This window comes from Sphaerodactylus townsendi, linkage group LG04 (genome assembly GCF_021028975.2).
Source record: "Sphaerodactylus townsendi isolate TG3544 linkage group LG04, MPM_Stown_v2.3, whole genome shotgun sequence".
In the NCBI taxonomy this organism is placed as follows: Eukaryota; Metazoa; Chordata; class Lepidosauria; order Squamata; family Sphaerodactylidae; genus Sphaerodactylus; species Sphaerodactylus townsendi.
In genome coordinates this window covers 50,081,571-50,098,381 of record NC_059428.1, presented here as the reverse complement: position 1 = coordinate 50,098,381, position 16,811 = coordinate 50,081,571, and the positions used below count along the sequence as shown (strand labels likewise).

General features: G+C 41.2%; 1 protein-coding gene across 2 annotated transcripts in view; it reads right to left on the bottom strand.

Annotated features, from left to right (window-relative positions):
* Positions 1–16,811, bottom strand: part of ILDR2 (immunoglobulin like domain containing receptor 2) — a 68,893-nt gene that overhangs the window by 46,841 nt on the left and 5,241 nt on the right. For both annotated transcript variants that reach the window (XM_048495079.1, XM_048495080.1), the window contains exons 2-3: positions 5,728–6,060; positions 3,224–3,343 (exon numbers count right to left, since the gene is read on the bottom strand). In XM_048495079.1, the coding sequence (XP_048351036.1) occupies positions 3,224–3,343; positions 5,728–6,060 (453 nt within the window). The remainder of the gene's footprint in view (positions 1–3,223; positions 3,344–5,727; positions 6,061–16,811) is intronic.

Sequence of the window (16,811 nt, the reverse complement as noted above, 5' to 3'; positions counted from 1 at the left end):
GTCATGAACTACCTGACTCATGGTCACCAGGTGTCCCAGACAAAGGGACAAAGGGGCTCTTGCCCCCAGGTATGGATTAGATCCAGACGCGAACGTTGCCTCCCGCACGTAGGCAACCCCATGATGTCATGTATTATATGATATTCTCCCGCTCGCCAGCTCGCCCGCCTCCCATGCACGCCCCTATCGTAAACCCTAATAAAAGGTGCCAGGGACTAGTGCACGGCAGAGTTGCCAGATCCACGGATTGCACGCCTCCTGCCGCTGGCTCTCTCCACCGGATGATATCACCGCGTCTCGCCTCTTCCTTGCGACCCCCGCGGGCCGACTTCAGTCCCGACCCCCAGGCTGAGAACCACTGATCTAAATCTAATTGAGGTTTTCTTATAATATATTTTGCATATAGATTGAAGAGAGATGGAGATAAAATAATCCTTGTTTAACACATTTGCCAACTGAGAGCCATTCTGACTCTACATATTCTATCATAACAGTTGCCCCTTGTCCAGAGTACAGGTTGTATATCAAAACGATCAGGTGCTAGGGCATACTCCTTTCCCTTAAAACCAACCATAGTTTTTTATGATCCACACAGTCAAAAGCTTTGCTGTAATCCATGGCCCCTTCTGCACGGGCCAATAAATATGGGTGTAGGATGATTAAAAAACCGTTTGGGGGGGACTTTGTACAGATCCCACCCCTAAAATGAGACTGCCCTCTGTTGTTTCTCCCAAACCGGGTGTTTTGAGAATCACACAATTAGCTAATCTTTTAAAAAATCCCAGGTTGCAGCTGCTTGAACAGCCAGGCAGGAGGTGCTTTATTCGCCTCAGTTTTCCTTTTTAAAAATTTCACAGCTTACATCTGCATAGCGACGCAGGTGCAGATGGTTGCATCATGAGACATCAGCATGGCTGTGGGGGTTCATTTGTGCATGCCTGTGTAGGTACACATGGGTGGGAAGTAAATAAAAAAAAAAAGAAGCGCCTCTGTGTGAAGGCGCAACAGCAACCCGGATTGTTTCCATGGGCTCCAATCACTGCCTGCACAGATGCATGAGAATGCAAAAACAGGGAAATGGGTTACTTTAGTCTGACTGCAACCCGTTATACATTTGCTGTGTGGAAGGGGCCTCTGAAACACAAACTGATTTTCTTCTGAAATTCTCTCCTAAGCTCTAGTAAAGTCAATGTAAATTTGCAATGTGATCTCTGGTGCCTCTCTCTTTTCTGAATCCAGTCTGAACATCAGGCATTTCTCATTCCACATATGAGAACAGCCTTTGTTGTAAATTTTTGACCATCATGTTACCTGTGTGCAAAATTAATGTGACTGTCTGATAATTGCTGCAATCTTTGATGTCTCTTTTTAAAGAATTGGAAAGTAAGTTGACCATTTCCAGTCTGTGGCCACTGTTTTGTTTTCCATATTTGCTGGCGTTTTCTTGTGCTTTTACCTGATGGTATTTTGCCACCTCCTATCCTCGATCTCTATAATGCCAAGAGGAGAGGCTTCCACATAGTGGCAAAAACAGAGGACACACACTCAACCCCAGTTATATAATTTGAGCACCTGTGTGGATTTATGGGCTCCCCTAGCTGACACGGCCTGGGGCTTCATTTTCTACCTTTGCTTTGATGGTAACTGTCCCTAGCACCTCCAGGATGATAAGGGAATTATACTTGGAAATCCCAACATAATTTTCATAGTTCTCTGAGGACAGTATGTAGGAACTTCTCTGCTAAATATTGACTCTTTGAGTTCTCTGGGAGAACTTTGATCCCTGAGGCTCAAATCCCTTCAAGCATATGTACTGCAATATTATATACATATAGAAATACATTTAAAACACTGTAACTTCTATTTAGTACCAGCCATTGTAGCAAATGCATGGTAAGGAGAGAAAAAAATACTGAGCCATCACATACCACATCACCAGCTTTCAACAATCTCTAGTTATCTATCTGGACATCAACACTACGGATTTACCTTGAATCAGTGCTGACTGATAGTAATTGGAGCTGACTTCCAGTATCCATTGAAAGTCTGTAGGAACTGAAGCCCCTGGTGAGCTTAGACTAACATGGCAGTATCACACCAGTTTGAAAAGAGACACATGTTGAACCCACGAAGCTGCCTCATAATGAATCAGAGCCTTGGTCCATCAAGGTCAGTTTTGTCTATTTAGACTGGCAGCAGCTCTTTTGGATCTTAGGTAGAGCGGATCTTTCACATCACCTACTACAGTAAAATTTAACATAATAGAATGTGAGCCAATGGATCCCTGAATGTACCACATCTTTTTTAAAGCCACTTGTCCTTGTGGGTCCAAGTGCTATTTCTACAGTTGTCACTGTCCATTCTGTCACACAGAATAGATTAAGGCCCAAGGTACAGATTACTGGCCCAGGGGCAGTCTGGTGGCATGGGATAAAACTGTTGATGGTGGTCTGGTCAGTCCTCCAGGTAAACCCATTACACTGTCTTCAGTTTTCGGATGGAAGAATGCAGGAGTATAGATGTAATCAACAGAATGTGATAAAATACCAGGCAAACCAGTTTTCTATTAAGACCACGGTTCCAATTTTTCTAAATGTGTTTTTAACAGTTGTTCTGTACATTTCTCTTCCCAGTAGCATGGAGACTTCCCAGGCATTTTAAGGCCAATGCAAAATGCTTTTATATAAATGCATTTCTAATTTGTAGCTGATTTTGTAATTAGGGCTGATGTTATAATCCATTACTTCTAATGTTAATGTGCTTTTAATTATATGTTTATGATTAGTGTTTTATTGTGAGCAAACTGGAGTTTCACAAAAGATAAATTCAGATGACTCAATTGTTAACATACTATATCTCTGAATTATGTTTCAATATAATTTTGTCAGCAAGTATCCAGGCATGTGTTTTTTCCAATGGAGCATGCACAGAAGAGGGCAACTATTTCCACTGATGCCCCCTCCCACTGCCAATCTCCATTCTGCCCACTAAGCTTGTTCATGGAGGGCTCAGTGGGCAGCTGCAAGAAGGGAAAGCAGTACTGACCACGATCTTCTTGCATCAGCTTTTCCCTTGCAAAAAAAAAATTGCAAGATACAGACTATCTTTGAATAAGAAAATGTGACAAGGAACATCTTTGCACTTAATATTTCACACATCGATAAGTACCTCGAAATTAACAGAGAAGTTGACGACATTTAAGGAAAAAGCAAGCTGAACTCACCCAGAACAAGCAGCTCCACTGACTCCTCATTCTCGCCCTCTACATCATCCGGTGTGACAATGATGCAGTAGTACAGCCCACTGTCTCCCCACATCAATTTTCCAATGTGGAGGTCTGCATCTGAAAGACACCAAAAGATGAAGAGTAGAGTCAGAGGCACTCCAAGGTCTATTAAGCCTATATCACCATGTTCTAGAAAGGATATATTCTTCTGAGGGGCTAAATTGAATACATGGTCAAGGCGGCAGGAGAAATTATTACTGTGGAGGGACACTGGTTAGTTGTTAGACTTGCCCTTGGGAAATCTATGTTTGAATTCCAGGAGAAGCAAAAATGAACCACAAAACTGATTACTTGGAATATGAAGTAGCAAATCAGTTCAATTCTACAGGGAACGACATAAGGCAGACATTAGGAATAAGTGTTATCCTGAACATCACCCATCCCCATCCAATGCCTGTAATTTGAGAGAAGGCAGAGTCCAAGAGTGTGCTACATAATCCAATTAAATATTTCAGATGGGGCATAACAATGATTATGCCTCTGTAGCACTACAAATAATTCAGTTATTATTGTATCAACAGTGCTGGAGGGAGCATTATTGCTTCATAAACATGTATAGTTCTTGCTCAGCTTCAGTGCAAGCTCTTAAAACAGGAGTTCTGTAGGATGGAGCTGGAATGCAGAAAATCCTCCTGCAGGATACTTATTGGCTGGTGCTGTAATGCCACAAATACCGCACTCCAGCCTCCCATCCTCCCCCCCCCCCTCGAGCCTGCGTAATTCCTCAAGCAGTTTTGCATCTCTTTGTAAAATACCTACAAAAGGTTTTTTTTAAAAGGAAAGCAAGATGGATGGATAAATGCACATAATATCCCCACTTGACTCTCCCCGAGATTCAACATTCTGACTGGTGGAACCACACTGAGAGAAAATTGACCTCTTTGGATCTGTTATGGGACTCTTTTTTTATGCTAGCTCCCAATGAAATAATGCTAACAATAAAAGTCTTTTTAATCAGGAACTCCAACTTCTGGTCCAAAGAGCTGGGGCCGCAAGTTCACCTGCCCATTTAAGTATTATCCCCACTAAAGTCCAAATGGCCTGTTGCCTAAAGGTACTATTTGACCCAAAACTAAAATGGGTTTTTACCACAGCCAGGTACAATTCCTTACCATCAGTCCTTCTTCAAGGGCGCTTTTCAAGGATTCCAAGACAGGGTGTGTTCTTGTTGTATAAATACCCCCGAAACGATGTTGTATATTTTGTTTGATTGTCCTAAATATCTTGATTTTAGACCTGATTTCCAATGTGTCATTCTCCCTTCATTAAGGAATTCTACGCCTAACATGTGGGCTTGTTTTTTTGTTAAATAACAGTTCAACTGAGATCTTGGAGCTGGTTGCTGTATTCCTGGGAAGGGTTTTGGATTGTTGATCCTTTTTTGGATTTCAGATGTTTTATACTGTTTCTGGATTATATAGTATTTATTGATGCCTATTAAAGGTTTATGAAATGAAATGAAAATGTACATAATATATCTTTTTTTAAAGGTAGCCTTATCAGAAGCTGGGGAGCAAGCATTTGATTCATCCACTGGTATATATGTGACAAGATGTATTTCATGTAAACTGTGAGACCAAGAGGAAGCCACGTTCATGTTGTGAGAGAAACCCCCTCTGTGAATTTTCTTCTTACACTGCATTTAACTTTAGCCTGCTTTCTCCAACTGTACTAAATGAGAAGGCTAATTAAAACAGGGAAGTATCACACAGTGCAGTGACCAACATAGTGACCAATCTAGTCTTTTTCCATTCTCTCTTTTTCTATTTTTCAGGAAAAAGCTCAGAATAAAGAGATCAGCTGCATAATAAAGGAAGAGAGAAATCCTAGGTTAAATTTGCTAAAGAATTGAATTTGTCCCTTTTTATCCCTATGACAGTAAATTCCAGACAGAAGTTAGACCCAGACTTGGGGACAGGATAAATGCCTAAGCTGCTGATGTATTAGAAAAATAACTGGTGAATAGTGGCTCCAAAGCAAAACATAGGATGTAGTTCCTTTGAGTCCCCACACCTAGAGATTTGGCTACAACCAGTGACAGAAAAGTCTGAAGGTTTGGCACAGGGTTTGGAAATGAGGACACTGAGATAGAAATACTACAGTAATGCACATGATGAGGTTGCCAGTTTGAGTTCAGAAATTCATCCATCTCAACTTAATCTGTCTACTAGAACAAAGAAAAAGTGAAATGAAAGGAAGAACAAGCCAATATTAGGGTACACTATATGGTAGAACAGGATCTTACTTTGTGGAGCAGGTTGGATTACATTAATCACTTTTGCACACTTTGAACCTTGTATTTATTGATAAAGTTAAGCTAAAAAATTAGCCAGTACAGTCCTGAGGCTACTCCATATGAAAATTCTAATATATCCCCTCATTTTCCATAATTGCAATAAAAAGGCAAAGTTCTGATCTTTATTAAACTGCTATAAAGTTACCATGAACTATAGTGACATCTCGTCCCTTGTAGAATTCTCCAATTGTAACTGCAGAGCCCTGCTTGGAAGCCACAATGCGAACTGTTCGCCTGCTGTCAACACAGTCCACGTAGGGGTCCCATTCCAAGTTCCTCTTGCTCACTGCCTGGATCCCTGCAGAAACCACGCCCAAAGCTTCTCCCATGCGATCTTGACAATAGGACTTGAACTTCCACTGTACCACAGCTGGTTGTGTGGAGGAAGTTGAAAAATGGCATCGAAGCACAACAGGCTGAAAGAGCATGGCTACCCGCTTCTTCTCAGGAACCATGACCTGCAGTCCTTCAATCACAACTACAAAACAAAAGCATTAGCATTAGTGAATTACAGGAGAAAGATCATCTGTACATAAGACATATGAAGAAGGACCAAATGGGATTTTTTTTAACAAGTCATGTCCAGCTACTGTCTGAAACTCTGTGGGAGCCTAACTGATTCAGCATGTGCATCTGAAAAAAAGGGGTAAATAATTCTCCCCAACATTTAAAATGTTGTGGTGGTTTGATTTGGCTCAGGACCACGGTGCAGGGGGAGATGGGGCTCCTGCAATCACCTTGTGCCATATTCCTATGCAGAAAAGGCCACAATGGAGAGTTACTCCCCCCTTTTTGCAACTGCATGTGCTGAACTGAGCACTAAGCTTTAAATAGTTGGTGAAGAAATATGTAGTTTGGCCCTGAGATGGAGTGCTAAACAATGATGACTGTTCTCCAAGCTTGAGAATCTTTAGCATTAATAGCAATTAGGGCAAATTCTAGGCTTGGTTTCTGTAAATAAAAGTGGGGGTTGGGCCCTTTCTAGGGCTGTTTGGGCCTTTGAGGGTGGATTGGTGGGGCCAGGCCTGTGGTATATTTACTACGTGCGTGCGTGCATGCATGCCTTTATGTAAGTCTTTGGGTCTCCAGTGTCAAATAAGAAGCTTTTGGGTTGCATTCCTTATAAAGCAATGGACCATTTTAAGCCTCCATCAAAATTATCTTTTGTGGGCAATTTAGGAGAAAACTGGGGGAGATGGGAACAAAAGCTGAAACTATACCTTGCAGTCACCAGAGCTGATGAAGAATCTGAGGAGTATACTGCATAGGGGAGAAGGCCCTTGAAGTTTACAATAATTTGCAAGATGTGCTCATAAACCCTGACAATAAAACCAGGCAGAGGTTTTAACAGCCTTTCATACCTCCTGAAAACCCAGAAAGAACCCCAGGTTTGAGATATATCAGTTCTGGCAATTGCAATATAATGAGGGTGCTGAAATAAATGATTTCGTTGTTGAGCTCTGGCAGAAAGCACAGCATTGTGAGTTTGGTCCCTCTCAGGATCTCATGTTAAGAGGCAAGATTATATTTAGTATGACTGATGGCAAACTACTGGAGAAAATCCCAGTCTCACCCTCCAGCAGGTGATCGATATCTGAAAACTAAAGTTCTTTCAAGTTATGACTGCTGAGGCAAGCTTGCATACTGTGGAGTGAAAGCAAAATTATTCCAAATCCTTTCAACTCCTACACAAGCCCCCAGCAGACCTCCCTCCTTTAATGTCCACCCAAGATACATGGCATAACCTTTGCAATAGATGTGGAAACACCCACAAACAGAGGCGTAGCAAGGGGGGAAAGCGCCCAGTGCACTGGTGAATCCTCCGTCCCATCCCACCTCGTCTCACCCCGGAACGCCCTCACCACACCCCCACAGGGGCACGCATCCAGTGCATTGCGCACCCCCAGTCCCCTTGGAGCTATGTCTCTGCCCACAAGCCTAGGTAGTGTCCAGCCTTTGGAGCAACTTGTTACACATGCTCAAAGAAAAACCAATTTGCAAAAGTGTGAAAAATGGAGGAAAAACAGGCAGAGCTAGAAAAAATCATGAAAATGCTATTCAGTGGCTTGCTGTCAGCTGCTGATCTCTCCAAGGCATGGCATAGCACAGTAACAATAGCAGGTCTCTCAAACTCTTTTAGATGTGATAGTGGAGCTGAGGCAAACAGCATTCTTTCTGTGGCTGAACAGTGGCTGAAGCTTTGAAGGACAAAGTACAAATTAGGCAAAAACCAATTATGCTTGTTGCTTTTGGAAGTTCCTGTATTAAACCAGTAGGGGCACTTGTCACTCATTTCAAAGCAGGACCCAACAAGGCCCAGCTGACCTTTTAGGTAATTGACAGTGATGACCCTCCATTACTTGGAAGAGATGGCTGCATCAGTCTGAACCTCTTCAGGCAAGTCCACTTGGTAGCCTAGATGGAACCTGGATCTAGAAATGATCTCCTCAGGCACTACTTGGATGTTTTTGAAGGCATGGGCCAATTCCCTGGCATTCGTCACATCTTTCTCGACCCATCAATTCCTCCTGTGGTTCATGGGTTCAGAAAAATCCCCTACTCCGTTTCAAACAACCTGAAAGGCACAATTCATCAATAGGACTGTTTCATAACATCTGACTTGCACGCCTCAACTAAGCCTGGCTGCTTGTAACTGTTCAGCAGCACCCATCCTATAAAAGTCAATGTGGTATAGTGATAAAAGCTTCAGAGTAGGGTTAGGGAGATGCAGGTTCAAATCACCAGTCTGCCACAGAAGCTTAGTATGTGACACTGTGCCAGTCTCTTACTTAGCCTAAATTACCTCACAGTCTTGTTCTGAGGACTAAAAGGAGGGGAGGAGAATAATGTAAGCTGCTTTGGTCCCCATTGTAGAGAAAGGCAAAGTATAAATGAAGTAAACAAATAATAAACATAGCAGAAGATGGGAGTCAGATAACAGGTAGGTTGGTGAATGGCTGAGGAGAGAATGAGGAAGGGGAAGGGGAGATTATATGGGGTTGCCAGGGGGAGGGAAAGAGAAAATATTGTGGGGGAGGAGATACTGGGGAAAATGAAGAGCCACCCCATTAGTCTTTGAGGGTTTCCTTCCACACAACCAGCCGGTATCACAAAACTGCTTTTGCTAGGCAGAGGCTGCTAGGGGTGGGGGAGAAGTAATACCTAGGGATTTGAAGAAGGGAGAGTTGCAGAGGGGTATAATACCAAAGCAGCCATTTCCTCCATGGGAACTAGGGTAGCTAATCTCCAGGTGGGGGCTGGAGACCTCTCACAATTACAACTGATCTTAGATAACAGATATCAGGAGAAAATAGCTGATTTGGAGGGTGGACTGCAAGGCATTATACCCTTCTAAGGTTGCTGTCCTATCTCACCCCAAAACCTCACATTCTAAGTCTCCATCCCAAATCTTCAGGAATTTCCAACCTAGAGCTGGGAATCACACGGAGAGGAAGAAGCAAGGAAAGGGAAGAGTCTATGGGGCTTTCAGGAAAGGGAGAAAGGAATTGTGTAGGAGGTGATGCCAGGTAAGTTCATAGCAAGACAGAAGAGCCATTTCTAAATATCCTACCATGTCTTGGTATCATACGCAGTCCAGACCAAGATGGATGCCAATCTTAAATTCACTGATTTTGATACTAAGAGGGGTTTTGCCTGACACATGCCTCCCACTCTCATGGTATACATAGCAGCAAATATTGCCTTCCCTGAAGGCTCAGCCACTCAAATCTGGATAACAACAGCGCAGTCTTGGGAAGGCATACCTGTCTTCTACCTCACAAAGAACTTGCAAATGCTCCACCTCTGAGTCTATCAGTAAACCAGCTAGATCACCTGAATCCTTTCTTTCAAAACATTAATTGAATCACAGACCTCCTGTCCAACTATTAAAGAACCATCAACATTTTGGAGTTCCTTTGTTTCAACATTCCAGGCTCATCCAAACTTGAATTGCTCCTGGTCTTAATTTCATTGATGCAGCCCAAATCTCATCAAGACTTGGGCACTCCCAGGTCTTAATCCAATCATGCTTTTTTTCCATAGCATTGTTCCAGCCTGGGAAGGGAACTTTGCTTTGTTTCTGGAAAATAGCCCTTCTTATCATAGACCAGGGGTCTGCAACCTGCGGTTCTCCAGATGTTCATGGACTACAATTCCCATCAGCCCATTGGCCATGCTGGCAGGGGCTGATGGGATTTGTAGACCATGAACATTTGGAGAGCCGCAGGTTGCAGACCCCTGTCATAGACAAAGGATTAACTTTTACTATAAATAGGCCCCTCAAAATCCATGGCTCTTTGTACTTGGATGTCCCCATTGTGCTCATAAGGAGCCTGGCGCTGTGTCTTGTTCTTCTTGGACCACTTCTGGAATGGTAAATATTGCCCTCTCCTCAATGCCCTCTAACCCTAACCCAACCCAGCTTCTTGCATTGCAAGGTCGATTCCTCACTAATTCCCCTAACCAAAAGGAAATAGACCAGACTAATTTGGGTAACAGAGAAATGAGATGCCTCTCTCAAGTCCTTGCGGATTCTTGCTTATCAAATAGTATTATCCAAGGACTTCAGTTTAAATTACTTGTGGGATCAAGCTCTGAGTTTATAGGTTGATATTAACTCATGAAATTTGAAGCAATTTAAGATACCTCAAATATAACTCAAGCACGATTGGTTTGCTATTGTAGCTTTTACACTATAGATCAAAATTTCACATCTGCTTGTAGCTGCGCTGTACACAAAACAGTTTCTCCTAACGGGAAGGGTGAAAGATAGGTCAAGGGATCAAAATGCTTGGCCATTTGTATTCAGGGGAAATAAAACACTTCTAATCATTGAACATTGTTTTAGCTGATACAATGGCTACACTTCTCCCTGGCATATTAATTACATATATGGATTACATCAGAGAACCAACTGTGGGCAACATGGTACCTGTCAACATGGTGCCTGTCAAGTGTTTTTAGAAAGCACACGGGGCATCAGTAGTCTATTCTTCTTATAGGGCAAATTTTCATAACACAGAAGCCATTGGATAGCACATAAAACAGCTGACCAACACAAGAAACGCTTGTATAAACACTCATTGTAGGGTCATCTGTGGCTTTAAAAGCTTTTCCAGCACCATGGATGTAGACATCACTTACATAAATGTGCCCTTTGTTCCTGAAACATTTACAAGTCCAAATAACGTAAGTGAGAGAACAAGTTAACAGTTCAGAGGAAGGTGAGAACCCTCAAGTGAGAAGGGAAACTGTAAGGACAGGTTTGAAATAAGGAAACCATCCATTTCGAGGACAAATTTACCATCTGTCAGGAATATGGGGAAATACTGGGGCAAAGTTTTAAAAAGTTGCAGAATTGATATGATTACAGGAAACAGGAAGTTTAAATGGTGATTCAACCAATCTTATGAAGTCCGTTCATGTGGTATTTTCATCACAGGCTACCTTTATACCTATTGATGGTCACCTGTACTTACTGAATTGCTGAAACAAACAAACATATAATGTAACCTTCAAAACATCAGACTATAACATGATGATTGTAATTACCCCATGAAAATCCTAATTGCACATACCATCCTGAATACAGATAATAGGAACTACATTTGGGGGAGGGGGGAGAAGTTACTGGCTTCAGTGAAGCTAATGGCATTTCTGTGTCCTGGAATTAAAAGTAATCAGCTGACAGTGTAGATCCAGACTGCAGATTATATGAGGTATTTGAACACTTTTCGCTTCTACTAGAGTTCTATTGCCCTGTAGTTAATATGACCATATAGCCTTATGATAGAATCCTTCAAATTCTAAAGAACCATCCTATAATCGGAAAACTGTGGCCTACTATGCACTTTTGGTCTGTCCCATAGAAAGCATACATTCTCTTCGGGACAGAGTTTCCTTACAGACCCCCCACCCTCCCCCGCGCCAACTCATTGAGCTGTAGATCTGATAAGCCTCATGGTTTCCAGGAGCGGGCAAACTACAAATCTTTCCCTGTCTACTCAGGGAAAGTTGAAAGAGTCCACTTGTCCATTCTGCTTGCTTCACCTTTTCTGATCCTCTCTGCCTTCCCCTACTCACTCATGAATATTTCTACCCACTGCTGGGCAGGCCTTTCTGAAGGACTAATGGGTGTTCTTTTCTTTTTTTTAAATCATACTAATGTTCCATTGCGGGTGCCGTAAAACATTAAAACATCAAAAAAATTGGGGGTGGGGGGGAGGATAGCAGTGAACTTAGCAACCTGGAGTGACCCCAAAGCAGGAACAGGAACAATGGCGGTTAGGATCAGAGCAAGCAGTGGGGCACCTCTTTGTGTGTAAGCAGATAAATTCAGGGAGGGTACATTTCAGAGCAATCAGCCTTGGGATAAGCACTGCATGCATCATGAGCCTGTACTTTCATCAACTAGATTAAACATATGGCCAGCCATTATATGTCTGCATTAGTCATGGATATCTGGCTATCATGCTCCTTGAATAGAGAATGTCACTCTTGAAGGCCAAAATGACTGCCACTTTTGACCTCTTTATTCAGGAGTTACACTATATTCTCCAAATGTGCTGCTATAGGTAGACTAATGGAAATCAAGTCCTGTGGAAAGTAAATGTTTGCACAAAATTGGGAAGTAACAGAATATTGGAATTTGAGTTACCAACCAACCAGTAACACTGCTCTGGCCAGTTCTTCATTGCAGAGATTAACAAATTATATTTTTCATAGCGCTGAGATTAGCATTGCCATCTGTTAATGTCGCCTGATAGATCTGCTCATATATTCAATAGTGGGGCCAGTTTAAAAACGTTGGCAGTCTAACTTGCCACACTGGGTATATCCAAAATGTTGTCCCTTCTTTTAATATGTTGCAAGATCAAAGACTTTTAAACTGAACAAAAAGATTCTCCCCCCTCCCCCATCAAGTCACATCTGATTTATGGCTGGGGTTTTCAAGCCAAGAGAGACTGAAAGGTAGTTTGTCATTGCCTGCCTCCATGTCATGACCCTGGTATTCCTTGGAGGTTCTCCATCCAAATATTTGCCAGGGTCAACCGTGCTTAGCTTCTGAGATCTCACGAGTGATATTCAGCCTTATGACCACAGTTGTGATACTACTCAGTATTACACTTGTGACACTACTAGTTCCAGTCTTCCCATCAGAAACAGTGTTGAACTGGGAAAAGACTGAGAGAAAACTAACTAAGAAAATTTTAAGTGTTCAATTCTAGATTTACTTAATTACTTTACAAATCACGTAGTCTGACCCAATCAGAAGTATTTTGGTTTTATTTCAAACTGAACAAGGAAATGAGTCATGAAGAGAGAAGAAAGGCCTAGGAGACAATGTTTTGCACTTAGCCGGAACTGTCTAGCAGCAATGTCTGCTTATGTTCAGCAATAGAATTGAATAGATGTGGGATCTAAACACTGCTCATAGTGAAAGAAAATAAGAAAGCCCAGAGCAGCAGTTTAATCCTTATTGCTAGCAAATATTATATTGCAAAAATATGACTAGTCAAGGCAAATACCAAAATTAAGAAAAAAAGCATCATATAACATATTTATTGCAGAAGAGTTAGTTGATTTTGGACTGGTGTGCCTTGATCCTCTTCATTCCTTTTCTGAACACTGGAGAAATGAAAGTCTCACTTATTAATCTAAACAAACACATCCACTTTCCTTTGCTTCATTTCAGCTACCAAAGCATCACAGCACCTGAATAGAAACTATGAACTTGGTTCAGTGAAGTGGGGGGAAGGGAACTGATATTAAATTCATTCGAAATAACCACAGAATAAAAAGAGTCTTGTGTTCATACTCATGTTCAGTCATTGTTGTCCTATTAGAATATTTAAAAGTTTTGTTTGACGATGAGAAGTTAATGCCTAGATATATGGCATAGGACAAGAGCAGGAGGGCTTCACAGCAGCGATGACACCTTTCACTATAAATCTCACCCAGCAAAAATTTGGCAAAATGTGGGAAAGAGGGGACCTTTATTAAAGTTTATTAACAGTAGACCAAAAGTTAGCTGAGAATGTTAAACCCACAGCTAGAAATGTTGGTTGAATTAGGCTCAAAGCCATACTGGAGCAAAAGAGGGCAGTGCCCCATCAATCATTTGTCAGGCTCCTCCAATCAGCACTAGGGGTTGGTGTGAAATCTGTCACAAGTCTTTCAGGTATAAATTCTCTATGTAAAGGGACAAGGAAAAAGTTACGGCAAAAAGCTATGCATCCTGTCATAAATCTTTCCAAGTGTGAATTCTCTATGCAATTGGTTAAATCGGAATGAACAGTTAGCAAGGCTGAAGAGTCCTGATTTTAAAAGCCTGCAAGCAGTGAAGTAAAATTATGTTGGAGTAAAGAGAGAGAGAAATTAAGTAACGAAGGGGTAAAAAGCATGTTGTACCAGACTCTGAACAAAGCAAAGAAAAAGACAGAGAGAACAGAACAGTGTTCCATAATAGTCCTGAAGAACTCTTATGGCAGGGGAAATTATCTTTGACAGGACAGGAGACAAATAATAAGGCATTTAGGCACAGTGGCAAGGGAGCACAAATCTTTTGCTAATTTATGTGACCCCACAGGAATCTTATTCATAGGGGAGGGTTGTGGTTTTTTCTCTGAACATAGAAAGTTACTGGAAAAGGAGTCCTTATCTGTGGGCAGCTCAGGGATCATGCCACTGTTGCTTGATGTGTACATGTTCCCTTAGAAAAGAATTCTACTTACAGTTTGTTACTATGCATTTTATTTATTTACTTACTTTATTTATCGTCCACATTTCTCAGTAAGACCACAGATTACCCATTGTAAATCAATGCAGTCAGTAAGATGAGAGATCAAATAAACAATGCAATAAGACCAGGATTATAGCAATTTGAAAGAGAGCAAAAATCATTACACAAAATATCTCAAACAATGCAGAAAATGGGATTACAAAGGTAGAAAGCAATTCAGTAAGAGCAGGATAAAACAAACAGAAAACAGATAATATACAGCATACAGTGATATAATATGCAGTCCTGTTGCTTTTATAAAAGCTCCTTCTTGAATTGTTCCAATACGGAACAATTGTCTTTATAAAAGTGCCCTCCAGAACCATTTTGCTTCACATAGTTAGCAAAATGAAAAAGTGTAAGAGCTTTCCTGACATCTTCAGAAAAGCCATTCCACAAAAAATGCATGCCTATGTGCAGTTGTTGATCTTACACGTTTGTTGGATAGCACCATTAGAAGCCTTGAACTAATGATTTAGGTTTGTGTTCAATTTGTAAATCATTTTTAAAAGTTTTTAAAACTGTGACTTGAATATTGAGAATCTCATTTGGCACCAGTTTAATAATATGTAATCCTGTAAGAAAACAGATAGGTTTCTAACTGTAAACCAACAATAGCTAAGTTTCAAGCACAGAACTACAGCAAGATGCCAAGGGTGTTTTTAGAGAACTAAATTAATTTGTTCTCTAGACTTAGGCACAGAACATCACAACCTCGGCTTGTTTACCCCAAAACAAAATAAGAATGCTGAACAGTTAGCTACAGATGGTATGATAGGCATTTTTGGTTTGAAAACTCAGTTTTGAGTGACAGAGCTTTCAGTTTCCTTTGCAGAAAATTTATTTGCAGTTTCAGGGGTCAATAACTGGAAGAAAGACTCCCACACTTCTTTAATTCTGCAAACTATGCAAAATAGTTGTTTGAGAGGGAATTTTGATAAAGCTAATAGAAAATAGGACTGCAGTTATGCCACAGGTATGACATTCCACTATGATCTTATAGCACTATTTTCAATTTTTGTTATTCTATTTTCTGCATTGCTTGACATAGTATGTCTGATGCTTGTTTGCACTTTTTGAATTTCCATAACCCTAGTCCTGTTGCACTGCTAGATCTATCTTGTGCTATTTGGTTACACTGCTTTATACCATGTAATCCACCTTGAGTTTCAAGTACAAAATGGGTCTATGAATATAGTGAATAATAAATAATGTCCCCCACTATGTACTCATTTGCCTCCCCTCCTGATAAAAAATGTCTGGCTGTGGGCCTGCATAGTATCCTATCTCAGGATGAATGAAGTTCCTTCAGCCTAAAGAGCCTTCCTCATGTACATGGTTTGCCTCTTCCATTGGAAGAAGAACCTGTCAAGCCAGCAGAAGGCTTCAAACTTTGCTTAGTGGGGTGGTATGACACAGGCCAGTGTGATGATGAAATTAAAGGACACATTAAAGTGAAGGTGTGCTATCTTACTGCAAAGTAGCAAAAGCCTAAATAAAGTAGTCTAGTTGGATATTTAAGAGTGAAACAGAACAGGTGACCATCATATCCAACTGAATGGGTAACTTCAGTTTGACTTCAAAGACCAGTAAACACTGAGGCAAAATCATACAGAATCACAGTCACTGTCTCACCAGATGATAGTCAATCATTGATGTAGGTATAGATTTTTTATGGGGTGGGTTCGGTGATGGAGGGCTTTCTGGTTATTCCATTCCATGCATTGTTTCAAGCAAGACGGACATGTAATGGGAGGGGTTTGAACCCGAGGAAAAAAAAACCCTTACCTACATCCCTGTCAGGTCAATCCCATCTCTCTCTGCCTCCTGCCATATGTGCAGCTGGCTTGGTTACTTTCTCTTACAGCCTTGAAATCCAGCAGCTCTTTGAAGGTAGACTGGAGATAAAGTGCTACATGTGGTGCCCACATTGTGCTGGCATGTTGGCAGTCACTTTGGGACACATGTTGTTTGCCAGTGGTGATTACCAAATCACAAGCCTACATTATAAAAATATTGTAATTATTTGGGGATTAAATCCATTTATGTGGTAGAGGGAGGCTGCAAAGTCCCAGCAGCGAATGTGAAAGGTCATTAACAATGTTTGTTTCAAAATAATGAAAATGCAATAAGTTAGAAAAAGGGCACATTTTTTAAAAAGGGAGAAAATGGTACCTTAGACACATTTCACAGAGAAGAAAAACTAACATATTTGACCCCTCATATAATTTCTCCCATTTGCTTTTTAAAATGTCAGCTCAATCAATAATTCAATCAAGATTAAGTCAATCTCAATTGCAGAATAGGCAAGCCACCGGCACTTCCTCACTTTTCCTATTGCTCCAGAGCTCGACAATTTGCTAATGCAGCCTCTCATGCCTACTGCACAGGCTGTTCCCCAGTCGGCAGCAAAGGAAAGAAGCTCCCCAAAGAGATAATTTTAAGAG